This window comes from Nematostella vectensis, chromosome 3, assembly GCF_932526225.1.
Source record: "Nematostella vectensis chromosome 3, jaNemVect1.1, whole genome shotgun sequence".
Lineage (NCBI taxonomy): Eukaryota > Metazoa > Cnidaria > Anthozoa > Actiniaria > Edwardsiidae > Nematostella > Nematostella vectensis.
In genome coordinates, this window is record NC_064036.1 from 6,022,947 (window position 1) to 6,050,084 (window position 27,138).

The 27,138-nt window shown below is 39.5% G+C and overlaps 3 protein-coding genes across 3 annotated transcripts; 2 read left to right on the top strand and 1 right to left on the bottom strand.

Annotated features, from left to right (window-relative positions):
* The first annotated feature begins 1,425 nt into the window (after positions 1-1,425).
* Positions 1,426-8,585, top strand: LOC116618478. Its single transcript, XM_032382196.2, has 2 exons — positions 1,426-1,922; positions 7,033-8,585. Exons 1-2 carry the CDS (start codon positions 1,761-1,763, stop codon positions 7,276-7,278), a joined length of 408 nt encoding a protein of 135 aa, XP_032238087.1. The 5' UTR covers positions 1,426-1,760; the 3' UTR covers positions 7,279-8,585.
* Positions 8,586-9,118: 533 nt separating this feature from the next.
* Positions 9,119-26,469, top strand: LOC5512721 (glutamyl aminopeptidase). The gene is made up of 21 exons (XM_001633023.3): positions 9,119-9,422; positions 10,924-11,187; positions 12,970-13,147; positions 13,538-13,808; positions 13,974-14,094; positions 14,465-14,619; positions 15,052-15,168; positions 15,335-15,463; positions 15,733-15,798; positions 16,860-16,925; positions 17,021-17,175; positions 17,308-17,405; positions 17,498-17,622; positions 17,926-17,981; positions 18,138-18,288; positions 18,765-18,838; positions 19,112-19,222; positions 19,559-19,726; positions 20,109-20,252; positions 20,728-20,809; positions 25,600-26,469. The coding sequence occupies exons 1-21, from the start codon at positions 9,215-9,217 to the stop codon at positions 25,795-25,797; spliced, it is 2,937 nt and encodes a 978-aa protein (XP_001633073.3). The 5' UTR covers positions 9,119-9,214; the 3' UTR covers positions 25,798-26,469.
* Positions 11,949-12,814, bottom strand: LOC116618477. The gene is made up of 2 exons (XM_032382195.2): positions 12,658-12,814; positions 11,949-12,514 (listed from the first exon to the last, which is right to left on the bottom strand). The coding sequence occupies exons 1-2, from the start codon at positions 12,763-12,765 to the stop codon at positions 12,092-12,094; spliced, it is 531 nt and encodes a 176-aa protein (XP_032238086.2). The 5' UTR covers positions 12,766-12,814; the 3' UTR covers positions 11,949-12,091.
* Positions 26,470-27,138: the final 669 nt, after the last annotated feature.

The following is a 27,138-nucleotide window of genomic DNA, read 5'->3' on the forward strand; positions in this document are numbered from 1 at the left end:
AAGATGGCGACAATCAAGGCTTGTGAGATTAGGAAATGCGCAAAGACTCTTGGGTAATAAAATCCATCACCGATTCATTTAACATCAAATGTGATTTTGCATTCAATCTCATTTGTGGCTGTTTTCTAGTCTGACATAAAATAACCGATCTGTTAATTGAAACAGGCTAGCTACTTTGACTGAAACGCTTTTTCTGCAACATGAGACAAAGTGATAAATTCAAACGCTTGTCTTTTTGCGAAAGGAACAGTCCAAATCTATATAATATATTAGTAGTAAAGAAGTAAAGAAAAAAATCCATTGAATAGCTAGTATAAGGAGTTAAGCGTAGAATCCTGCTGCTTATCACTCAAACTTATTGAGGTTCTGTTGTTTGAAATAAATATATGTTTTGTAGGAGCTGCGATAGATATGTCTTTTATGAGTTTATGACGTCATTTTTGATGCCGCAGTGAGAGTGGTTGTGTAAACTACAGATTAGCTTGCCATATTGAGTTTCTCTGTTTTTCATCCTGCCGATATTTGCTCGCCTATTACTAGCACCGTATAGGCTTTCGTATCTTGGTTCTTTTAGCGCGAGCTTAGATGTCACCTACGTTATATCTTTAACACACTGCCTCTACAACCATTTTCCAACGCCAGACCGTATTGTGAGATGATGTTTACAAAGAGAACGGAACTAATTTAAATTAGAATGCACTATGCCACGACATAAAATAAAAAAAATCTATTGTGAGAGACTCGAAGAATATATGGTACTCCGATTGTAGTACTATCTGTTTAATCTTTCTGCTATCTGTTTTCCCCCATTAAGATGATAGAAAGTAGAAGGCTTTAAGACGAAAAAGACAACATTGCGTTTTCTCGAATGCTCGAAATGGTGGAATTGATTGGACCTGCAAAAGCCTCTAGGGCAACCCCATGTAGTCTCAGAACAAATTAGAAAAAAGAGTCCTAAATGATTTTCTCGTAATCACTTATCGCCCGCGAAGGTCCATCTTTATTGGAACTTCTCTTGCATGGCTTTAAAAAATATAGTACAATAGTATTTTAATGGAAAAATGATAAGTATACTCGGTAACACCCCATCATTGTCATGTTATATAATAATGGGGTAAACTTTTGTCCACAAAATTGATTTCTTTGCGATATTTTTTTATAATTTGAATAACCCAAGAACTCGCACAACTTTCTAGACCAGTTTGGTGCAAAGAGATATATATGTATGTGAAAATACTTAACATTTTCAAATAAGGGGTCGAGTAGAAACAGGTGAAAAAATTATGCGTGCAAATAAATTGTCATTAACTGTTTGTTCACAAATGAATACTTTCTAATAAGTTTAATAGGGGCTTTCCAAATTCCCCGTATAATTTCCTTGCCTTACAATCCCCTATGATAGTGAAAGTGATATTGTTTTCCGGCATTCAAAACTCTGCAACGGAAGCCACTTTTTTTCCTTTACTTTATTTAGATTTTGTTTCTATTACAGGAGAGCATATCATTGCAGGATCCTTTTTGCGACCGAATTGTTTTTAAATGTGATGACGTAGTTGCGACTGGGTCCTACGCCGAATAGAGCCCGACTACCGGGGAAGAGTTTGCGACGTAATTATAATATACCATAAAACCAGCTGCTGAAGCGAAGTGACAGCCAAAAAGCTCTAGCCAGATATTTCATCGGTAGCAATTGCACAGTTCGGGAACAACGTCTTTGGTTGTTTCTTTCGGAATTACACAAGCTCTAGGGAATTGTGGAGATGGCCACAACAGGACAAGCAAGTAAAGAAAATCTTGAGAGCTTTGCTTCACGAAAAAACGAACTAGACACCAGAATAATTTCATCCCAGCAAGCAACTTTACAGGCAACGGGAAACACGACCGTGGAGAAAGCACTTTCTATGAATTCCCTCACGACCCAGGTATAATATAATCTCTTTTGGTAATTGTTGGTTTTGTTTGTGAGAACAGTTACTTAACAGAAGGACTAGCTGTTAGGCCTAAGTCACAATAAGACTTATCGTTCTAGCACATTGGACGCCTTGCTTCAGGCAAAGACAAACACAACTTTGCATAAAACATTCTTTTCTTGAAAGTAGCCCAAATTCTTCACGCACAAATCAGATTTCCTTGGCATCTACTTTAAAATGTAAGACTTTTTTATGTCCCTTTTCTTTTATTCCTTTTCATCATTTAACTATAATGAATACCATATCATATCAAGTTTCTTGTGTGTGTTTTTTCTTTATCTCAGTGTCAGCAAATACATGTTTTCAATTTAAAATTTCTTTCTCTAAAATCTCAAACCTTCGTTTATCCTGGATGCATTCCTCTTCTCTTTAATTATTTTAATACTGTAATACTTGAGCTTGCATCTGGCTTTGTAGCTTAGAGCAAACGTTTTGCGTTTGATTGTCTATCGTAACATTTTACACCCCGAAGGTACTCGTCGTCAAGAAAGATTTTGTATTCGGCGCCTCACTTTTTGTACAAATGTATTTCATATTGTCATGCAGATCTGAGAGGCGGATCTCAACTTTATCTTATCTATAATATTGCCTTAAATCAGCTCTTGCAATTTCTTTTGCTGTTTGCTTTCGAGTCGATCCCCATATAAAACAAATGATTTTCCATTTTTTGTTATCACAAAATATATCTATGACATGAATTCTCACCACTTTTTACTTTTTGATCTACGCAAATATTGCATTTGTTTTAATTAAGATTTCAGTGATATAAAGTACGGAAAAATAAAATAGTAAAAAGCTTAGTTTTTTCGTGTGGCTTTATTTTATTTGCAATATCCTGTTTTTGGGATTTTTCAAAGAGAAAGGCTAATTGCATAATAAAAATCACAATCGGTTAATTCATTATTTTGTGGTAAGAAAATGGGACCCGCAAGGAACCGATTTATCACTGAAATATTAAAACGTCACTTTTTATCAAGCTCTTAGCTCAAACTCTATATAAATATTTTAGTATTTTTTGGTTGTATTTTGTCAAATAATGTAACACTAATGACAATTTTTAGTGCTCTAGCGTATACTCTTGAAACTGTGTCAGAAGTGCTGTCAAAATTCGTCTGCTTTGGGTCTTTGCGGGTTTCATTTTATTCTCGCGACTTATAATAAGCCCAAGTTAGCAAATCCTTTGTGATTCCATAAGGCTCATTAAGTATAGGGCATTTTTTTTAAATCCCAAAACGAGTGGTTCATTCCGAACAATCTCGATCTGTGAATGAGTTGTATTTTCATTCTAGCCAATCAGGAACCCGCTGACCTCAGTATGGAGGTGTGTTGAGGGAATTCTCGTTGAAAGGATTATTTTAGTTTTTTCCTGACCATGTTGAATTGATTATTGCTGGAATATTTTTTTCTCTAATTGAGTAAGCCGGTAGGTCGAGCCATGGAGTATTTTCTTTTGCTTAGTTATAACACCCTAAGGCACTGAGCAATAAGTTTATTTTAAAACTATAATGCGACAGAGCAAAAATAAAATGGCATGAAATCTCAAGATTTCAAATTTCCGCATACAAGGAGTTCCACTGTCCAAAAGCTTAATTACAAATATGAAATTAAGATATTAGCGCTTAATTTCTGATCAGAGCCCGACTTCTCCCTAAAAACGAGGAGAATTTATACTTGGAACATTTGAAAATTGCACTTCAAGTCTCATATCTCGAAGACAAATCCATTAGAAAACAATTTTTGATATGTTGGTTTTCATAACATAAGGAACCTCTATGCAAAAATTTAAGCTTACCGAAGTTAATCAGACCTTATTTTGGGGAAAACTTGCCATTTTTTTGCTCTGTCCTATAATGCATAAAATTGGAAATTCTTTGTTTAGCATTTGATTGAACATCCGGGGAGGAATAAAATAATAACGACACAGCTTATCATATTCATATTTTTTAGCGGTCACGGTAACGTATACTGCATTCTGATTGGCTAATAGAGCGGTCTGGAGATTCCTTTATCTGCCCTAAGTCCGAGAATCGATATTTTGATCGCGGTGCTCGCTCAAAGTATGTTTTCGCTGGCGCTGAAAAAAAAAGGCCTTCGGCCTTGGTCAGTATGTTCAAGACCTCGGTCACCGTATTTCACGATACGGAGCTCCCACCCGGCTAATAACCCCAATATCACTTCTGCATATCAGATATTACATAAAACTCACCCTCTTCAATTTTCTAGATTATTCTAGATCACTCCTTTCTTTTAGCCCAGTCCCCAAATAAATAAATAAATAAATAAATAAATAAATAAATAAATAAATAAATAAATAAATAAATAAATAAATAAATAAATAAATAAATAAATAAATAAATAAATAAATAAATAAATAAATAAATAAATAAATAAATAAATAAATAAACAAATAAATAAATAAACAAATAAACAAATAAACAAATAAACAAATAAACAAATAAACAAATAAACAAATAAACAAATAAACAAATAAACAAATAAACAAATAAACAAATAAACAAATAAACAAATAAACAAATAAACAAATAAACAAATAAACAAATAAACAAATAAACAAATAAACAAATAAACAAATAAACAAATAAACAAATAAACAAATAAACAAATAAACAAATAAACAAATAAACAAATAAACAAATAAATAAATAAATAAATAAATAAATAAATAAATAAATAAATAAATAAATAAATAAATAAATAAATAAATAAATAAATAAATAAATAAATAAATAAATAAATAAATAAATAAATAAATAAATAAATAAATAAATAAATAAATAAATAAATAAATAAATAGGTAGGTAGGTAGGTAGGTAGGTAGGTAGGTAGGTAGGTAGGTAGGTAGGTAGGTAGGTAGGTAAGTAAATCGATCGATCAATAGATAGATAGATGGATAGATAGATAGATAGATAGATAGATAGATAGATAGATAGATAGATAGATAGATAGATAGATAGATAGATAGATAGATAGATAGATAGATAGATAGATAGATAGATAGATAGATAGATAGATAGATAGAAAATAAATGAATGAATAAATGAAGGCATAAATAAATACATAAATAAATGAATGAATGAATGAATGAATGGATGGATGGATGGATGGATGGATGAATGAATAAATGAATGAATGAATGAATGAATGAATGAATGAATGAATGAATGAATAAATAAATAAATAAAACGAAAAGGAAAACCACAGTGCAAGTAGAGTCCAGTCATGCTTCTATAATTACATTTGAAGTCGTTCTTGTATTTTTCTACTAATCTCAGGTTATTTTAAAACTGAACTTTATGTAAACGCTAAGCAAAAGGGAATGGCGAATAATGGCAAATAGTGTCAACATTTACGTGTCATGGTATCTATTTTTTAATTGAAGTTTTTGTCGATGTTAAGACTAGGATGAATACGTCGATAAACTTCGGGGGAAAATCTTGTCGGGTTTGTATAGTCCACAAGCGTAGGATGAACACAATAGGACAAATCATCACATTATAGAAATTATGGATTTGCTTTCCGATGTATGGGTGGCGACGTCATTGGTGTTATGGTGTGCTCAGGGAAGGACCAGAAAAAAAACCCTAGTAAACATATGCAAGCCCCTGCGAGCTTACGTGAAGATTCTCGACTAACCTAGGGGGTCTTTAGGGTAAAAGTGATGGGATGCTCGTCTGGAAATTCGCATATCACCGACCTCTTGGGGGCCTGGGTCTAAGGGCTTTTCAAGATCAGTGAGAAAAAGATTTGACCAAGCGATCAAGGTTTTTTAACAAATTTTGGCCGCGAGTCTCAAAATGACAGGAATCAGCATATTTTCACCATGTTTTCTAAAGATCAGGAAGCGGGAAAACTGTAGCTCTTCTAAATATGGGCATCAATGCCCATATAAATATGAACTTTAGAAGCACACTAGCATACACACATTGGCACCAGTCGGGCCAAGACGGGACGCTAGCACAGTCTATTTCCCGTGCAGTTCGGCAACCATGGACAGCTGTTTCGTCCTTATTAGGACTCGTCAGCATGGCATAGCCGGTTTGCCTCAGTTAAACTTCATCGGCAAAAAAACTGCAGGGCGACTTCGACTCGAACGAAGTGCTTTAAACCACAGCTTAGATCCATGTGGGATCTAGAGCTGCGACCGGGCTAGCGTGATGCCAATTGTGCGGATCACGCATGCGACTCGCCCTGCAGTTTTTTTTTGCCGATGAAGTTTAACTGAGGCAAACCGGCTATGCCATGCTGACGAGTCCTAATAAGGACGAAACAGCTGTCCATGGTTGCCGAACTGCACGGGTAATAGACTGTGCTAGCGTCCCGTCTTGGCCCGACTGGTGCCAATGTGTGTATGCTAGTGTGCTTCTAAAGTTCACATATAAATATGTTTGATATAAAAATACCCCTAAAATACCTGCACGACCAAAAATTGCTACCCTAAAAATACCTCAGAAGCCCCCCAAAAATACCATTTCTAAGGGAAAAGCCTTTTTTTCTCGGATACCCCTTAAATAATACAAAAGGCACGATTTTGACCCTTTAAGAATACTACTAGCATTTGTCTTATCAGGGCGACATGGTAAGAACCCCCACCCCCGGCTATAGATTGGGCAAAAAAGGAATTGACCGAGTGAGCTATAAAAACGACAGGATTGCTTGCTGGATATCAACCAATAGGCATGCGCGTTTTGGTGCCGTGGGCTAAAAAAAATGAAAAATTCAATAAAGAGCATGCACTCCAATTCCCAAGTCAATGATAATGAATGGCAGAAACCTGTAAAGGTCAAAGAGGTCTTTTTTCCTCGCGAACGCCGACCCAGCGAAATACAAAAAGAGGGTTCTGCTTGCAGTGAAAGAGAGGACAACAACTGTGAACACCTTTTGGCCGATTGAGAAGGTCCTTGAAATTTTTTTCTGGTATCAGGACCTCAGAACCGCATTCGGGCTATTTTTAAAAGTGCAGGCATGATTTAAATGTAATTCTATACCAACTACACACATGTTGCCGAATAATATGCCATTTAATCTATTATCTTATTTTCAGACCACCAACGCACGTTCTCATTACAACAGCTCACAAACATATAGCACAGAACTGACCAGCGGTAACCCCCAAACTTCGCAGCCGCAAAGACCGCGGAGCGCACCTCATGAAAATAACCCAGGCGGCCCGCGAGGGAGCACAGGAAGTGCATCAGGCGAGGTGCCTCGGCGAATGGCGATATGTGAAGCAAACGACGACGCTGAGCAAGCAAGACGAAGGATGAGGATATACCAAAAGCGATTTTAACTGCTGCGATTGCGTTGGCTGTGTCCTGTATTGTCAAGAATGGCTTGGTTGAGCAGTTGAGCAGTGCGTTTCACAAATGAAATATTCTTTTGGAAGCTGTAAGATTCTTAGGAATCTCAAACAAAACGGAATATTCTGAGGAAACCAAAATAAACTAGATAGTTTAAACGTGTTATTCTGGTAAACACGCGACACCGAAACCTTCCCAAGATGCATTGCACAGTAGTTTTTACAATTAGTAATGGTCTTAACTGATCGAAGACATTTGTTAGCAACTTTTAAAATCTGTTTAAGCTATATTTGTACAAATGAGATTTTGTTATAACTTACCCGTAGTTGAAATGGCAACAAAAGCAATGCATTATGGGTTGGGTGATTTGGCCCCTTACTAATGAATGAGTCGGCAAATCGTACTGTACCCTGTCCCCAAAAATATGCTAGCTGTAATGTATTCTTTTTTCGAGCTTAGCTTCGTGAAAAACGATACAAATAACTAAAAAGTACGATTTCGGTTTTTCCTAAAATCTTTAGGGGGTTTGAGTTTCGCGTTTCAATTATCGCAAACATAATCAATGGTTCGTCGCCTGGTTATAAGACGACGCTCCCTACCGTGGCCAAGCTAACATAGCTTATTAGCATGCGAGATTCCACAGTTCAGTTTATTCACAAGAATTATATTACTAGTAGGATTTAAATTCTCTTATGTGCACTGATGCATTTCTTTACTTTCCTTGTTGGCTAGTGATGTTTATGTCAATTAGAAAGAAAGTTTCTCGCATCCTCATTTATTAACTATACAAAAGGTGGCCACGGTAGCGCGCGTCGTATTGTAAAGACACTGGAGCTGACTTGTGTGACTGTTGTGACACTTTTCCCGACGGTTGTTTAATTTTATTAAAAATAAAATTATTTTGGAAAATATCATAATCCATAGAATTATACCGAATGGCTTGCATATTCTTTAGAAATAGAATTGAACCGGTTTTATTGTAGGATGGAGTGATACGAATGGATTTAATTTCTTTAATGGATTCGACACATTGTGAATCAAGTTGGCTCCAGAGTTCCTAAAGTCATTTGAACAAATGATAGTTATATTAAGATCTCTGTATCTATAGAATATCTAGACATCGCATATTTCCGCATGACAACCAAAGGTATCACGAGCATGGGTTCTTATCAGGCATCATCTTTATGCCTTCGGGCGTTCGTTTGGACCCCTTGGAGGTCACGTGACTAGAATTTTTAAAAGTAATTAATTCGCTTGCCAATATTCGCTCTAGAGATATTAAACTTATAATTTGTTATTTTTTGTATTCTGGTAGCATAACTAGAATGATGGCTATGTTCCCTATGCCTATCCTGTTGTTCACAGGTTCCCGTCCTCTTTATACCTCTTATTCCTGCAGTTGTAACACGTAACAACGGTGCTGCGTGTATTGCAGACCGTAGTATTAAGAAGGAGTAGGGGCGCATTCATAGGTATTATATAGAAAAAGTATAATGTTGGCGATCCTTCAATAAGAAATGACCTGAATCCCTAGCTACGTTCTTGAACCTCGCAGCCCTTACTTACGCCAGGCGACGATCTAGCCTTGTCAGCAATGCCATGTTTGCGCACATACGGCTACGGCTTATAAGCTATGTCCGCACAGACATGAATAACCGAATCATAGCTTGCACGTTTTAAGAAATAATTTTGGCTTTATATAAACCCTATAAATATAAAAACGATGTGTAAGCCAACATTCGTGACAGGGGAAAGATATCACCTTTCTGACACTGTTTGTTCTTCTTGACAAGACATAAGAGAGAGGATCATTTTATGTTATCATTAAGGATTTAGACGCTAGCAAGCAAAGTCCACGACAATGTGACCGGCTTCACATGAATATTAATATATCGTCGAAAACAATCAACACATCACTGGGTCAAAATGGCGGAACCTGAGCAAGTCCTTTTAGAACCTAAAGGCGATAAAAACCATGAAAAATATGTGGTGAATCCTGGCAAAGGATCTAGTGGTAGATGGCTAACTAAGCTACAACTAGCGCTCCTAGCGTTGCTGGTGATTCTGCTTATTATCATCATCATTATCCTGGCTGCAGTCCTTGGAGTTGAGCGAGCGAAGAACCAGAGAGAAAGTAAGTGGTACATATCTCTCTGTGCTAGGTACAGCATATGCAAGTATCCACGATCCCATTTAATCAAGTATCAGATGGATTTATTGTTTTTGAGCAGATGCAAGAGTTGAGGATTGTGTGATTTTTTAGGAGCGTCGGGTACAGTGGTTTGTTTTGCATTTTATTTAAATTCAAATGGCGTTCATTATCTCACTTTTGGAATTTTATGGAATATGGTATATCTCCTATTTTTATATATTTGTGGAAAATCTAGACAGTATTCTATTCCATATCGTTAAACTCTAACTTAGGTTCCAGAAATAATGCAATATTTAGCTTTGTATCGCTTGAACTTTATACTCGTAATTCAAGTGCTCGCACGTCACTCCCTGTAGCTTACAAATACCGACTTTGAGCCGCTATGTGATATCTTAATATCATACACAGTAGCGTGATTCGAATCATAGCTCAAAATAGCGTATAAAATGTTTATTTTTGCGTTGAAGAGGTTGTGTAACTGTGTAATCGAAGCCGCACCTTACGAAATGTCACAGGTGCACGAGTTATAACCGCCAAGTAGCTGGTCCTTCAACAACATGAATTAAATACTCCACGCTTCGTCGCTGTGACTGAATAAAAAAGCGTGCGGGGGTAAATTTCTATTTGGAACTGCTTGTATTCAAAATTGAAATTAGCTCAGATACGGTCATTGAATGTAACACTGCATGCGATCGAAACTCTTTCTGACAGCGAAATGTTGCGTGACGTGTGGCTCGTCACGCAATGTTGATAGTGCAATGACTTGGTAATAGGTGATAAAAACACTTGTGTCTCCCATTTGTTCTTTTGCAATGACAGAATTCGTTTTCTTAATTTTGATTAAATATAAAGGAGTATTAGTTATATAAAGGAGTATCAGTATCAGGTGCTTTGGAAATTAGTTATAAAAACAAGAAAACAAGATATAGCTCATGACTACGATAGAGAAGTTTAGCTCGATGAGCTTGGCATGTTTTTTTAGATGGACCCCTTCGCAGCCTCTCCCCCCTCCCCCCCCCCCAGCGGTCGGTCCAAAAATGTTCTTGACGACTGAAGCCAGCCAAGGCGAGTGTTACATGAGTATATCCTTCGCGGCCAAGTGGAGACTCGGTTTCTATTGACAATATATATGTATATAATTGGGCTTGTACTGGCAGTTGTTTTTTTTGACATTAAAATGGGAGCCTTAAACACGCACCAAATATTTCGGAATTTCGGGAAGTGACCGCTTGAAAGAAGTACTACTTTAACTTTTACTACTTTAACGATGGACCCAAAGTTTTATTTTATCCCAGTGGAATAACACCTAATACGGTAGTCTTCCTGCTTTTTGAGTAAAAAGTGCAAAATTATGCATTTTGTTAAATGCTAAAAGTCATGCGAGCACAAATTGGTATTTTTTTTTCGATTATCAAGCAGGCCAACAGCTTCAATATAGATTTAACAAACTGATATTGAACACATTTATTTTTATTTTCCTTAGAAACCGGTATAGCTGGTAAGGACAAAGATGGCGGGAAAACCACCACAGGGCCTCCATCGGCGAAGATCTGGGACAAGCTTCGCCTCCCGTCCACCATGACGCCTATGCACTACGGTCTGGACATGAACATCGACCCGAACCAGGAGAAGTTCAGTGGTCACGTGGTCATACACGTCAATGTGACGCGTGAGACCCCGTATGTAATGGTTCATTCGCAAGGTCTCAACATCACTAAAGTGTCCGTCAGGAATACTGCGAGCAAAGGTACACATTTTGTTGACTCTGTTTTGTTGACTTTGTTTTGTTTATTTGCTGAGGTGGGGTGCGTTGGCATACATATAGGAAATAATTTGGGTGGGTTTCTATTCTTCAGTAAAAATACAGTTTCTGGTTGTCGAAGGGGCAACTCATTCCCTGCCCCCTCCCCCTAGAAACGCGCCGCCTTGCTCCACTTTGTGTCCCTGGGACTGGTGAATAGAAAGCCGTATAGCTGGTGATTTAATAGGATTCACAGTTGACGTCAAATACCTCGAAAGTCTCGCTATAAACCAAAGCTTCCCTCGGAATTGCTTCTTACACTCAGTAGCTCGAACATGCTTTTCTACAAGAAATAGTACATCCATTATGTGCAGTCTTATATGACCTTCTTTTCGCGACTATAACTCGTTGTTTTAACTGGTTTTGGTTCACATTTGATTTTTTGCACGAAAAGCGATTTTCATCAACAATTTATTTGTCATTTCTCGAACATCCAAATGCGGATCCAGGAGTTTAAAACTGGGGGCGAGCAGGGGGGATTCATTGTTCTATTGTTATTTCTAAGCCAAATATCTGAAAATAGGGGGGACCGTGGCCCGCTCGGCCCACCCCTAGATCCGCCCCCCGAACATCCGCTAGGACTCAAAAGTAATTTTGACTTAGGGGGTAACGAGCTAACCGAAATGATGATCTTCTCTGCTCATATTATGGGAGGGGGGCGCCCTATTTTAAAATTCTAAGTGCTTATGTAATAGAGGAAAACCGCATTATTATTCGAATATCTTTTATTCAAATTCAAGAAAGTACAAATAAATTCAACAAATTTACTAGTAATAAATAATCCGATCCGTTAGATTCATCAGATGGTAAATAGAAATAAAAGAAAGTTTTCTGGAAGTTTCCAACTCCCTTAGTCGGGCAACATGTCCCGGTAAACCTCAATCATCGGCCACAGAGGACCCAGTTCCGTCTCTGCCTGACGGAGTTCCTCAACGCTTCGTCCCTGGCAAAATAAGTTGTCTGCCATCGACATCATTGCCTTATCGAATTCTAGCAAAAATATTTTTAGTTTCTTTTCGTTTTCTTGCATTTTGTCTATTTCCTTATTCTCTCTGCATTCAGCTGACTCCTTTTTTAAAAGAAGAAAAGATGTATCCACTTTCTTGTCATCTTCCTCGTTGAGGTCGGGGTGTGACTTATCATCGCCATCATTGATGTCATGCACAGTCTCCTCTGTGTCTGTTTCGTGTCGATTCTCGTGGTTATGGATGATGGCATCATCTTCAATACTGTCTCTCTTGCATTCCTCATGCTCTTCACTCGCGTCGTCTTCCTGTAGAACAATATTAATATTAGATTACAGGTTTGGGATATTAATGAAGGTCTTCAGTGATGTCGTCCATGATCAAGTATCTCGCATAAGCATCACCACGCTCTCGTCACGCTCCATCACGCTTCACGTAACGCCTAACTCACCTCCTTGCCATACCAGCGCTTGTACGCATAACATCCCATGGCCACTCCGCCTATGGCCAATGCACCAACAGCGGCGTATTTGAAATAGTTTTTGAAAAAAGTGCTCATTTTGTCGTGAGAAAATACGCGAATTCTTTCGGGTTCAAATGTTCTTGAACTGATCAATTAGAACCTCGTTAACTCTTATGACGGCATAAGATCTGGGTAAGCCTAGCACGGCGCGCGCTGACTCCTGGTCAGGATATGTCACGCTATAACTCCTCTCCACTGAGAGTCCGCGTCACCGTTCACCTTTTTCCTTTAACGCCCTAGACGAACTCGAGGTCAAGAGGCATTTCCTTCACGCACCAAACCAGTATCACGTGACCGAGGTTACGTCAGCACTAAAGCCTTCGCTGATCACTGTGACGTACGAGTTCGTGGGCGCGTATGGGCAAAGTGTCCTTGGATTGTTCAGGGGGACTTATAAGAAGGCCGATGGAACTGATGCGTAAGTATTTGTACGGACACGAAAGTATAGGGACATGAATAGAGCAGGTTTTAAAGAAAGTTATTCAGACCAACATTTTACGCCAAAATTTAACAGAAATATGTTGATGCTAAATTCAATGAATATGTGTTTTATATAAGGGGATATAAGCTTTCTTTGATTCTTTGAACACTGTATGATCCATTGCTTTAGCCTCAGTACTTAGATGATTAATCCACTTCTTTGACGTCTTTTATACCTGCATATAATGAAGTCTCATACTTCATTGACGATATGTGATTGGAAATATCTTATGTACACATTAGCCGGTGGAAATGAATGCTTTTCGTGACTCGGCATTGAGCGGGAGAGTACAATGGCGGCGTCGTTGATCTTCTTTAATCACCATAGGTATTTCGTCGCAACGCAGTTCGAGCCACACTATGCGCGCACCGCATTTCCATGCTTTGACGAGCCCGCACTTAAGGCGACGTTCAACACGACCATCACCCACCCAAGCGACATGCAGGCCTTTACCAACGGAGCACAAGTAAGCTCCGCTCCTAAGGGGAACCTGACGATGACTAGCTTTGCGACCTCGCCGAAGATGCAAACATACCTAAACGCTTTCGACGTGGGTTACTATGAGCTCATGGAAAAGACCAGCAACAGTGGAGTCAAGGTAAATAATTACGTTATTACATGATAGTTTTCTGCTATTTTAATTACAAACAATATAAAGATTTATAAAAAAATGTGAAAGTGTTTCCTAAAATTGTTACGAAAGTAACAAGAAGCTGAGTGACACAACACTTAATTGAACCGAATTTGGGCCTTCTGTTTATAGGTCCGAACGATAGCTCGTCCCGGACGAAAAGATCAGATGCCATACGCTCTGAAGGCAGCAACTGAGTCGTTGAACCAACTGGAGCAGTTTTTTGGCATTCCCTACCCGCTGCCGAAACTAGGTAAGCCGCGCACTATAGTTTTGTACCGCCTTTCGCCACTCACCTTTTCCAACATTTCATTGATACCTTTTTATTTAAGCGCCACCTTCAGGACCACACCAAGTGGTTGCTTGATAGAGTCGACCTTTCTTAATGAAGGCCCACAAATGAGGTGGCTGCTTAATGGAGGTTGACTAAGAGGTGGTCGCAAAAAAGATGTTTGCTCTCACAAAAAATGTTCACAAAAGATGTTTAAAAAAAAAATTAAGGTTGTATCACAGCAAATTTGATTTTCTGCATTCTTCGGACTGCAAAGTGGCCCGAGCCGATGACCCGACACCCCTTGGTTCTCTGCTCATCCCTTTGACTGTTATAAATGTGTTTTTGTCAGATTTGATTGCTACTCCAGAGTGTCTTGTGGCCATGGAGAACTGGGGCCTGATTCATTTCGAGGAAGATGGTTTGTTGTACAAGGAAGAGTTCTCAAATGAAGAAATCAAACAGAATCTTTTGATTCGCTGGTTGCCTCACGAGATAGCACACATGGTAATTATTGAGAGCACCCGAGCTATGCCATTTCGCGGTTTTTGTAATTACCGATTGTGCCTAGGCTAAGAAACCCGCGCCTTTCCTCGGTAGCCGCTGTTGAACTCAGTTCCCCCACATGGGAGTTTTCTCAGAGGACCTTCTACTTTCCGGAATTTCCACCCTGGTAAATTGCAAGTTACAATGTTTATAGAAGAGAATAGGGTTTCCCCCTTGAACCCGTAACTGAAAGACCATTACCTCCCAGGGGCGTAGCCAGGATTGGGTGGAGGGATGGGGATCTCTGAATAACAGCTTTAAAAAGTGAAACCTTCCTATTTATATCCTCCCAATACTTCCCTTCAGTATGTTCATATCTTTTCCTCGTCAGAGATTTCAAGTCATTATTTTCTATCTGGATGACTTTCCCTCTTTATTTGTTATCTCTTTTAGTGGTTTGGTAACTTGGTTACCATGTCCTGGTGGGATGATCTGTGGTTAAACGAGGCGTTTGCCGATTACTACAACTACCACGAGGCTTCTCCTATCAGCAATATGGCATGGAATATGGTAAGAAAAAAATCTTAAAACCTAGCGTGGAATATAGTAAGGCAAAACCTCAACACAAATGGACCTAATTCTTCCCGGGGGGTGTAGGGGGGAGATAAAAATCTGTTAAAAACTGACCGTCCTCGGAAGAACAAAAAGGGACTTTTTTGTTTCATACTTTTTGTAGCCTGCCCAGTTTGTCCAGATCAACGTCGGTTCGTCATTGGAACTCGATGGGTACGAAAGCTCTCGGCCTGTTGTCGAGCCCGTTAACACCCCATCTCTGTCAATGTTTGACGACATCGTCTACAAAAAGGTTAGTGCAGCAGACTGGACTACGACAGAGCGTGGCTATGACTTACTTTGTTTGTCGTGGGTGGAGGTGGGGGTAGGGGTAGGAAAGAAGGGGGGGAGGGCTGGGTTCAGTGCAGCAGACACTAAGAGCGTAGCCAGTACAACTATATCCTGACAGTACATGGCGTGATTGATAATTGCTTGTGACCAGGACCCTCTAGAGTAGGTTTAAGGTTGAGTGAAAGAGGTCGAAAGAGGGATGAACCAGACTTGTGGTGTTTGTTTTGATAGGGCTCATCTGTAATCCGGATGATTGTTCACAAAATCGGGCATGACGTGTTTACTAGGGCCATGAAGGTAAGAAAGAAAAACGATTTTTCATATTGTTATAGCAACAACAACAACCAAAGTAGTGACAACAACATCATAATAAGCAACAGCAACAAAATACCACGGTAAAAGATCAGGCCCGTAGCCAGGAGCTCATAAGTAGGGGCAATCATCTGTAAAATATTATTGTCACGGAGTGTCACAGGATCAGGCTATTTTAGACGCGCGCGCACGAACGGGCAAATCTGCTACGTTGACGCTGGTGCAAGCGCGCGAGTGACGTGAGGCTGCACGCGCTAATTGCAGTTAGGAAGAATATATTTTTATCCATCATACGTCGGTTTTGTTTGTTTACCAAAATAATTGCAAGCTAGAATTCAAAGTCGTAGGTCGGGTTGGATTAATACCAAAGAAGAGAGCAATAAAAAGAGCAAAGTACCGAAGAGAGAACATAGCTTTTTGCCTGAGACTGCGCGTTGAGCTCAGCGAAAACGTCAACACAAAGGTAGAATCTGATTGGCTCATCCGCGTGTCTAAAAATAGCCTGATTGCCCCTACTTATGAGCCCCTGGTAATCAATCTTGTATTTAAAATGTTATTAACATGGTGCTTTTTAACATATATCGATAGTAATAAAGATAATTATTATAAAAAAATTATTTTTATATTCATTTTAAAGATATATTGATGTGCACTGTATATCTCCAGCCAACCGTTATATATTTTTGTTTGTTCTGAGCGGACCTTCAAGCCGGGTGGGGGGGGTTCGTCCGAACCTCCCGAACCCCCACTGGCTATTGGCCTGAAGATGTAAGACAAAACTCTTCGCCATATTGCTCACAGCAACAACAACGCCAAAGAAAAGAACGAAAACACCATCGTCATCAGCGAAAACAACAACACAGTCAACATAATATGTTCACTCTGTTGCTTATTACGCTGTTGTTTATCATATCATACAATTGTCATACACCAGCCGTAATGTCAGCAACATTAGCAGCAACAACAAACAACAATACAAGATTAATAAAAGAGCGACAATACACCAAGGAATGTCAATCCCTAAATTCCTTGTTCTTTTTCTCTAGAAATATCTCAAAAAGCATTCCTATGGAAACGCAAACACTAACGATGTTTGGGCTGCGCTAGAATTTGTAAGTAAAGTAAACACGTTTTCTGGTTTAAATGATTCTTTTAACTAATTAATGATTAGCTTTATATGAATATTTTTTTAATTTTCTTTAATTAGGTGACCCAAGGTAATGGCATTTACTATAAGAACGTTTTTGAACCGTGGGTCCAAAACGCTGGGTTCCCTGTGGTCACCATCCGGGAGTCTTCTGGAAAATACATAACGTCTCAGAAGCGATTCTTCTACTTGAAAGACAAGACAGACCAAACAAAGTGAGTCAGATTTTCTTGTATAAAAATGGTTATTACTAACGGGAATTATTTTAAATTTTATGGCCCTTAATTTAGAGTAAACGTGCCCAGCAAAATGTGTGTTGACTCAGAAGGGGGTATTTATGTGTACAGATGGTACATTCCGTTCTCATACGTCACGGGTGCTGATGATGCTCGCGTTCCTCCAGAAACAAACTTCTCGGTGTGGATTGAACCTTCGAAATCCTCAGGTATTATGCAGATTTTACCATCCTGGCCATCTTTTGTGCTCTGGGATATTCCCAGGAGTCATACATTCACTATGTATCTCATTCTTTTGCAGTAAACATAACATGGGACGGTAATGGTTGGATCAAGGGGAATTACGGACAGACAGGGTTCTACCGTGTTAACTACCCCGAGGCAAACTGGGATAACCTCGCGAGACAGCTGGAGGCAACGCCCACTGTAAGATGATATCAATATCAGGCTACCTACCAGAGGCTTTCACTACCAAAGAGCCACGAACCTGTGACAAGGACTGCGCCAATCAGGCTTGCAGCGGTGCCAATCAAAACTGGGGAGGGTCCGACATTCGCCCCCTACCCCTGCTACGACCAATATATATTTCCGTCTAAATTAATTTGATATATATATATTCTTGTTTTGGAAATGATTTTTAGTGATATTTTTACATCATGAAAAGACGTATGTTGCTGTATGAAGTAGTAGCAGTTTCGTTAATGTAATGTACTTGATCCGCGTCTTTAGGTATTCTCAGAGCTTGACCGTTATGGTTTGATTGATGACTCGTTTAACCTAGCAAGGTAAGATTCATAGTCATGTTAAGAATTCCGTCCTTTTCCACATCTATATTCACTATTCCTCAAGTTAATGTCTAGTAGCGCGCAATGCTCTGTAAAAATTAGCAGGACGACGTAGGCTTCCTTCTTTTTTATTTGATATCTATACGATTAAAACAGAGCCAACATGCTGAATATCACCAAAGCAATGGACATCACGGTGTACCTTACAAAAGAGACGGAGTACCTGCCATGGAAAGGAGCGGAAATGAACCTGAACTACATCAAGAAGATCCTCAAACCTGGTGGTCACACCTATCGCCATCTTATGGTAAGTTTGAATAGCAAAGGGACAAAAACGAAAATGAAAGAAACCCTGGTCAACTTCACTTTTCTAATTGTTTTCTCTCAATACTTCAAGACAACTTTTGTGAAGAAATATCGATATATCCATCTAAAAACAAAGTTTTATACTTTATCTACTTAGATTTATTTAGATCGAGACTATTAGCAATAGCTTCCCCAAATCAGGCAATGAAAACGCATGTATTTTTACAATTGGTGTTTTGCAAAACTGACAAAATAGCGGCTGCCAGAGACCCTTTAAAAGAGCTCCATAGGATAGGCTAGGCATAGGGTAGGCCTGGAAGTGCCAGGAAATTCCAGGGTTTGAGAGAGAGAGAGAGAGAGAGAGAGAGAGAGAGAGAGAGAGAGAGAGAGAGAGAGAGAGAGAGGGGGGGATTACTACCATAAGAGTAGAAGGCTGTTGCTGTCTCTTGCCTAACACTATACCTGACACTGTTCTAGAAATACCTGGCCTTCCAATCCAAGACGATCCTAAAGAAGCTCGGTTATGAGAACACCGGGACGCACCTTGACAAGTAAGTAAGTCTGTACTGATCCTTACACTGCCACGCTATGGCCACATTTAAAAGGCTGTCAATGATTATGAGAGATGTCAATCAAAACTGTAATTCGCCTCCTGACTAGCTAATTTTGGCTTGGTGCCCACGATAGCGCGCGTATTGCACTGTTATTGATTTCTTTGTTACTTTAATTGAAACTTATGTAGAATTGTTCGTTTCGTTGGCTCCTTATGTCATGCTGGCTTCTGTTTGTACTTCGGATTTTACTGAACCGTTGTGGATGAACAGGCTACAGCGACTGATGGCAGTTCACTTCCAGTGCGAAGCGGGAGAGAAGACTTGCCTAGGAAACATGACCGCCATGTTCAACGAGTGGAAGAAGGACCATATGTCGTTCAGGTACAAGAAGTTAGAATATTACGCCTTTAGGTACGTGCCACAATAAACCCGACACAAAGTGGATGCACAAAATGGGGGATTAATTCAATAGAAAAGGAAAGTTTTAAAGTTACTGCACGTTTTAGGGAGGAAGTGAAGGGCATGCCCTTCAACGACATTTTGAAATGTGTGAAGCGTGTCGCTTCGCAAATGGCTAGGAAATCATTACATTCTTTTAATGCCATGAATTATTTGCCCCCTCCCCTCCCATGATAATATTTATGTGTCAAGCCGCCTCCCGTCCAACTCTCTTGCCGCCTCTCTGAGATAACCCATTAAATGTGAAAATTCTTTCAGCGTCACGCCAGTCCTTCGAAAACTAGTCTATCACTACGGCGTAGCCTTGGGAACACCGGAAGACTGGGAACGAGTGTATAACCGCATTCACACGTCAGTCATCGCTTCGGAAATGCAACCGCTCCTGTATGGCCTGGCAGGGTCACGTGACATCTGGACGCTGAACAAGTAAGTAGGCCTACTATGATTGATGTTTCGGTCAGGTTGAGGGCTACGTATGTATGGTTAGCCTTATTACTTCACAACAATTACTCAGAACGAACTTACTATATACTGATATCGTTAGAAGCGAAACCACGTGCGCTAAAATGAATTACTTAAATGGACTAGACTTTTTTGAAACCTATAATCTGATAATCTGATAATAGCTAAAATAACTTCAGGCGCGTACCCAGGATTGTCTAATGGGGATGCGCCGTCATAGGTATCATATGGAAAAGGCATAGTATTTGAAGATTCTTTTATATGAAATGACCCACTTTCTGGCCGCCTACCCCCCCTGTGTACGCGTCTGAACTTAGTATAAAAACTTAACCTTTTCTCCTTGCAGATTTCTCCAAATGACGATGGACCAGATGAAGATCAAGGAGCAGTATTCCAAGCACGTGATCGACTTCGTAGCGAACGAGAACCCGGCGGGAGCCGAGGTCGCCTGGTCATTCATCCGAGCCAACTGGGACAAACTAAAAAAGATGTAAGTATTATATGTGCTTGTCAGTCCCTTTGTACAGGTCGTGTGTGATCCGTTGCGCCCATATACAGTAGCGTGTGTGAGACGCGAGCCATAGGGCGCGGACAAGAGGATAGGGGAAATAATATTTATGGGAAATATATCAGGTAGAAAGAAAATGTTGACGCTATTTTCCATCAATACATTTGTTCCGGACGTTGTTTACTCGGAAGTGCTTATATAACATTGTGAACCTGCCATACTAGAAGCGACGGCTAGTATGGACGCTTCTAGTATGAAGGCTTTAATTTTATACTTTGTTATCCCATGACGCTAAAGGCCATGTTACACTTGGTTTCTACTTTTGCCCTTTGTATCCTTTTTTCTGCAACCTGCAATTTATTTTATTCGCCATGGCGTTGCATTGCAAGTTGCAGGAAATATTGTCTCCTATATCATGGCAATTACATGCTTACATTTGCTATTATTCTGATACCAGGAGCGGGGGCAGCGTGGGCGCCATGTTGACCTATCTACCAAGTGTGACCAAGCGCTTTTCCACGGATTACCAGCTACAACAGGTTGGTACAGCTAAAAGCATGGCTATGGCAATTACTTTACAAGCCATGTTAGTATATTGAGGTATTCTTGACCTCAAACAAATTTCCCTAGAGGCATACCAATTTATTCAATATAGTGGTATCTTCATATAACGGACACCCTCTGGGAATTCCCCTTGCATTGAGATGTCCGCTTAATGGAGGTCTTTCTCAAAATGGAGGGAAGTTTCTAGTCACGATGGGGTTTACCATATGCAAAGTACACTTTAGCAAAAACGACAAATTAATGAAATAATCCACGATGATAGATTTCAAGTTGCCCAAAAAAGAATGACGAGAAATCACAAATATCTATCCACATGACCGCTATATGGAGGTTAAAATCAGATCGCTAAAGGTGGAGATATAAAATAGTATCATCGTGGTGGTACTGTTTATAAAGTTTGACCACGGGAATTAGAATACTTTGTCAGCGATTTCTTTATAAAATAAATATTAAATGAATTCCCAATTTATGTTGAATATTAAACTAAGCGAATAAAATATTTCTAACCTCAATCTGAAATGTCTCCTGCCTTCTGAGTTAGCGAAATCCTTTTTGGTTGCCTCTTGTTATATTTCTATTTCATTTGTCTAAAAACCCTAGCGATCGTTATTTTCAAGTCTCGAAACATTTGAACGGTACTGTGCAACCATAGCCTCTTTAGTGTTCGTGACAAGCCCGAGCCCTCTCCGAACCTAACTTCGTATTTAGGTTCGATTTTATATAGAACCGACATACTTCGTATTTATGTTTAATTTTATATATACCTAAATACGAATCGTTTTGAGCTTCTAAATACCTGCATGGTTTCGAAAAAGGGATTTTTCCATTCGTACATGTTATCTAGGATGCAACGCGGCTTACGACACATTAGCTATTTTAAAAATAGGCCCGTAAACATGCATGTAGCTACTGCAAGCAAATATTTACAACTGTAATGTTATCTGGTTATAATATATTTCTAGATTATTTCTTATTAAAATCATACTATAAAAAGTATTGTTGAACGGTATAAGACTCCAAGACCCAATGGATTAAAAAAAAAAGGAGAAAAGAAAGAAAAAGAAGGGGAGCATTCGAACCCATGACCTTACGCAACCTACGGACTCAGATACAACGACCTAGCCGTAAAAGCTTGCATGCTTGATGATAATAGTATTTCGTAAATGGAATATTTCCGAGTAGCAAATTACAATAAAAAATATGTCTTTCAGGATCCGCGTTAATTAAGTTAATTTGAATACATTAGGCCTAAATTCGCGTTAATTCCATTTGTTTTGACACAAGTTGTCAAATTCCGTAATAACGGGGTTACTTTTAGACATTTCTTTGTACTTTTCGCCTGGGATTCTTTTTCTGAGCGAAAGTCCGTAATAACGGGGTTACTTTTAGACATTTCTTTGTACTTTTCGCCTGGGATTCTTTTTCTGTCCGTCATAGCGAAATTCCGTAATTACGGGGTTACTTTTAGACATTTCTTTGTAGTTTTCGCCTGGGATTCTTTTTCTGTCCGTCATAGCGAAATTCCGTAATTACGGGGTTACTTTTAGACATTTCTTTGTAATTTTCACCTGGGATTTTTTTCTTTCCGTAAGAGCGAGAAGATGTAATGGGGTTACCTCATTCTTCTTATTTTTTTTAAAATTTCGTTGCCGATTCGTATCGCGAGTATACTTAATTGCGCATAAGGTGTTACTTTAGTCATTCTATTGTTACTTTTCGTCGCAGATTATTGTTTGCCCGTAAGTGGTAGAAGAGGCATGAAATGTTATATAATATATCAATAACAAAGTCAAGGCATTCCTTTAACTATAAATTTGTCAAGACTATTTATTAGAGTATGATCGTTATAGTATATCTATTTTATTACTATACAGTTCATCTAGGCACATTTATTGGTATACATTCGTTAGGGTACGTGAGGTTAAGTGCCTGTTATATTACTTTACAAATAACCAGAAAACTACGCTCATTCATTAATGTACCCTTCGTTAAGGAACGAGTGATATTAATTTACAATTGAGCAGGGCACTACGCCAATTCATAAATGTACCCTTCGTTAAGGAACGTCTGATATTAATTTACAATCAAGCTATGTAGAACCATTCATTAGTTTTTAGGTCCGTGTGATATTAGAGGTGACAAATATATGCAGCTAGGTGCTTCAGTGGTTTTTACCCTTGCTTACATTTCAATCAAGCTGTACAGGGTACTAGAACCATTCACTAGCTTGTAGGTACGTGTAATATTAATTTCCAATGGATTACTTGTCATTGTGCATCGTTAGAATTGTGTCTGATTATTTTACGTTTCACGCGGAATTGACTCTGTGCGACTCTGTGCCGACTCGCCCAAGCAAAGATCTCCTAAAGGTGTGATAGTTTCTCTTGTCAAGCTATTGTTTTCTTGCGGCCTTTGAGTGTATAGATTAAAGAAAAGGCCATAATGTGTCGGCAATGTTCAACACAACGGTCTCGAAGCGGCGTGAAAGAAATCACTAATCTTAGCCGCATCACTGAAATCGCACAGAAATAACTACACAATCCTTAATTTAGGTATTCCAAGGATTAATTTGGTGCTACTGAAGTAGGGGTTCGCAAGGGTTCGTTTTGGTGTTCCGAATAACTGTGCATATGATGTTCTGAAAAAGACTCTTTTTTCAGTTAAACGTTTATATATAAAACACTTATGCTACCAGGCTTCTTTTTTGTTAACACTATGTGTGGACGAGTTGACTCTACTTGTGGACGAGTTGACTCAACTTGTTGGCGTGTTGGTTATGGACGAATCGGTTTGTGGACGAATTGGCTAGATACTGGCCATTTTATGTCGTAAACGTGTCACTTGGTCCACTTCAAGTCGCTAAGGAATAAGCCGCATACTTTGAAATGGTTCTTCCCTTTAGAATGCTGATTACCTCGCGAAAAACCGTCGCATATTCCTTTAAAACAAAGATGAAGAGTCACGGCATTCTTGCATTTGACTCAGGAGAAGTCTTTGCCCACTCCCACTCCCTGGTTTCAGAGTCGACTGTTCGTCTAAATCCCAAGTTGACCATTTGAAAGCTTTCTCCCTGTTCTACTGATGGCACTACTTGTCCGCCTGCAGCACCACACTGCAAGATTCTTAAGAATTCTTGGCGAAAACTTTCAATGGATGTTATATAAATAACAGGATTTACTGCGGAGTTGAAGATGAAAAGCGCCACGTAGATGAAAGAGTAGGCATTTTCAAAGACTCGTCGTGCGAGTACATGATCCAACAAATTGCACAAGGTGTTGAACCCAAAGATTACGAAGAAGATAGTCGTCATTGCAAGTATTGCAGCAACAGTTTTCCTCTTCCTTTTCTTTCTTAGTCGGAAGGCCTCAGCTGAGATGTGAGGTACGACCTCTTCGTCTTTATTCCATAATGTCTTTACAATCTTGAAATACAGGGCGAAAATGACAATAGCGTGAAACAAGAAGATGAGAAGCACTAGCATAACCGCCTGTACCTTCAGGTTTGTCGGGTGCTTCTCCTAGCACTAGCATAACCACCTGTACCTTCAGGTTTGTCGGGTGCTTCTCCTTGCACATGCCGTCCTGGAATCCGTCTCCATAACCGCCTGTACTTTCAGGTTTGTCGGGTGCTTCTCCATGCACATGCCGTCCTGGAATCCGTCTCCATAACCGCCTGTACCTTCAGGTTTGTCGGGTGCTTCTCCATGCACATGCCGTCCTGGAATCCGTCTCCATAAATGTCGGGAGCGATGATAGCTATTCCAACCAACCAGCAAATAGGAACAATCCATTTCAGCCTGCTATAAGAAATGCGCCATTCTTGCTTAAGAGGATACACGACGGCGAAGACCCTTTCAAACGCGATGACCATCAGTAACGTGGGGGAGACGTCGGCCGAGAACCACACTGCTTGGGGTGATTTACAAATGGCGTCGGGTAGTATCGGGCTTGTGCTGTTGGAGAGTGAACTGATGAAGGTTGATTTACAAATGGCGTCGGCTAGTATTGGGCTTGTGCTGTTGGAGAGTGAACTGATGAAGGTTGATTTACAAATGACGTCGGCTAGTATCGGGCTTGTGCTGTTGAAGAGTGAACTGATGAAGGTTGATTTACAAAGACGTCGGCTAGTATCGGGCTTGTGCTGTTGGAGAGTGAACTGATGAAGGTTGATTTACAAATGACGTCGGCTAACATCGGGCTTGTGCTGTTGGAGAGTGAACTAAAGAAGGTCGGGGAATCCCCGACTTCAGTTTTACACAGGTGGAAATGACAGTAACAGTCGCACTGGTGATATCCACGACGCCAAGATTAAGCAGGAGATAATTTATGGGCGTCTGCATTGCTCTATTTCTTCGAATTAAAATGCATATCACAATGTTTCCGAGAACCGCGAAAGAGGCTAAAGAAAGGTTGACGGATGTCAAGAGGACCATTTTGGGAGACTTTTAATCATGAGACGCCCCAACTGAAGGAGTGTATACTGAACCCCACTAGAAGTACGACAATTTCACATTGTATTTGCATTTTAAATTGAGCAATGACCATTGCAACTTATTTCTAAACTGGTATTAGAAAATGATCACTAACACTCGACCAATCAGCGCTCACCCGAAATCTTATAGCGATTAAGGTGGTGGGCTACAATTGTTTTAGTTAAACAGAAACCTGTAAAAGACTTATTTAGTTAAACAGAAACCTGTAGAAGACTCATTTTAAGAGCGTTTTATCCAATTGAATAGGGTAAATCCATATTTTTAAATCCACAGCTGACTGAGTTTATTGAGGAGAACCTTGACGGCCAAAAGATGCCTCGCCAGCTGGAGAAAGTGATCGAAGTCGTCAAAATCAACATTCAATGGCGGGCGACGCACGAGAAGAGTCTGGAGGCGTGGCTTGTTAACTTTTTAACCAATAAAAACATCCCGAGTAGCGAGATGAATTCTGGGTTTAGTGACCCTGCGTAAATTATCGTTACAAGATGTTTGTCATTTTCACGAGGTTGTGTAAACCAGTTGCTCTTACTCTAACAAGTGGAATGCAGTAGTTCCCCACATATAAGAACCTGGAAGTTAAGAACCTGTTTAGTTAGGCTAAAATTTGGTATCTTATACATATATACACCATTTATATAAAAACCTTACAGTTAATGTATATCAGAAGTTCTCCAAAAATGTTTAGGCTAACATTGTAAAAAGTGAAGCAACGATGAGTTTCTTTTATGTGTGGGGAACCGCGCACTCGTTCGTTACTCTAAGAATTGGAATACCGCGCGCACTTGTTACTCTAAGAATTGGAATACCGCGCGCACCAGTTGCGCAAGCTTTACAGAGTTGAAGGAGCACTGACATGAAGCAACGATGATTTTTATGGCTTTTTTCTTAACTTTGAATCCCAAATATCCTTAGTCGCGTAAAGAAAACTCATCACGCCCTTTTTATTTCTGTTATGATCGTTACAATCGAAACAGAACAAATATACAAATAATATCGGATGAGAAATTGAAAAAAAATCTATTGTATATGCATTTAATTAAGTGCAGTTTTTATTTCTCGACCGTAGAAAGGTTAAAATGTTAAAAAAACCCTTATCCACATTCGATTTCACAATTTTTAATAAACAAGATCTCTACATTGTCATTATTGTTAATTTTATCCATGTCTGAAATAAGTCTTCAGATAGACGATACTGCTTTTCATGTTGATACTGTTTTACCATATCAACGGAGTGTCCTTACAATGTATGTATCCTTAAGCGACATTGTCACCAGTTTACCGACGACGGAAAACCTCAACCAAAAGACAAAAGAATCTATTAGAACCCGCTCTATAAAATATCAGTCACATCCTCAAAGAGACTTCCAATAGACACACTGTATGGTTCCCATACGATCGTGTGCGATAATAAAAACTCACCCTGCGGATCATAGAAATTCGCCCTGCAATCGTGAGCGATTATAGAAACTCACCCTGCGATCGTGAGCGATCATAGAAACTCACCCTGCGATCGTGAGCGATTATAGAAACTCACCCTGCGATCGTGTGCGATCCTCACCCTGCGATCGTGTGCGATCATAGAAACTCGCCCTGCGATCGTGTGCGATCTTCGTGTGCAATTCTAGAATAAAAGCACCCTGCGATCGTGTGCGATCTTAGAAACCCATCCTGCGATAGTGTGCTATCAAAGAAACTCACCCTGCGATCGTATAAGAACCACTTTGCGATCTGTTGCACATTAGGCTTCACAAGCAGTCGCCGCTGTATCGAGCGTTTCACTTTTTTCCTCAACAACGTTGATGGGGAGAGGGT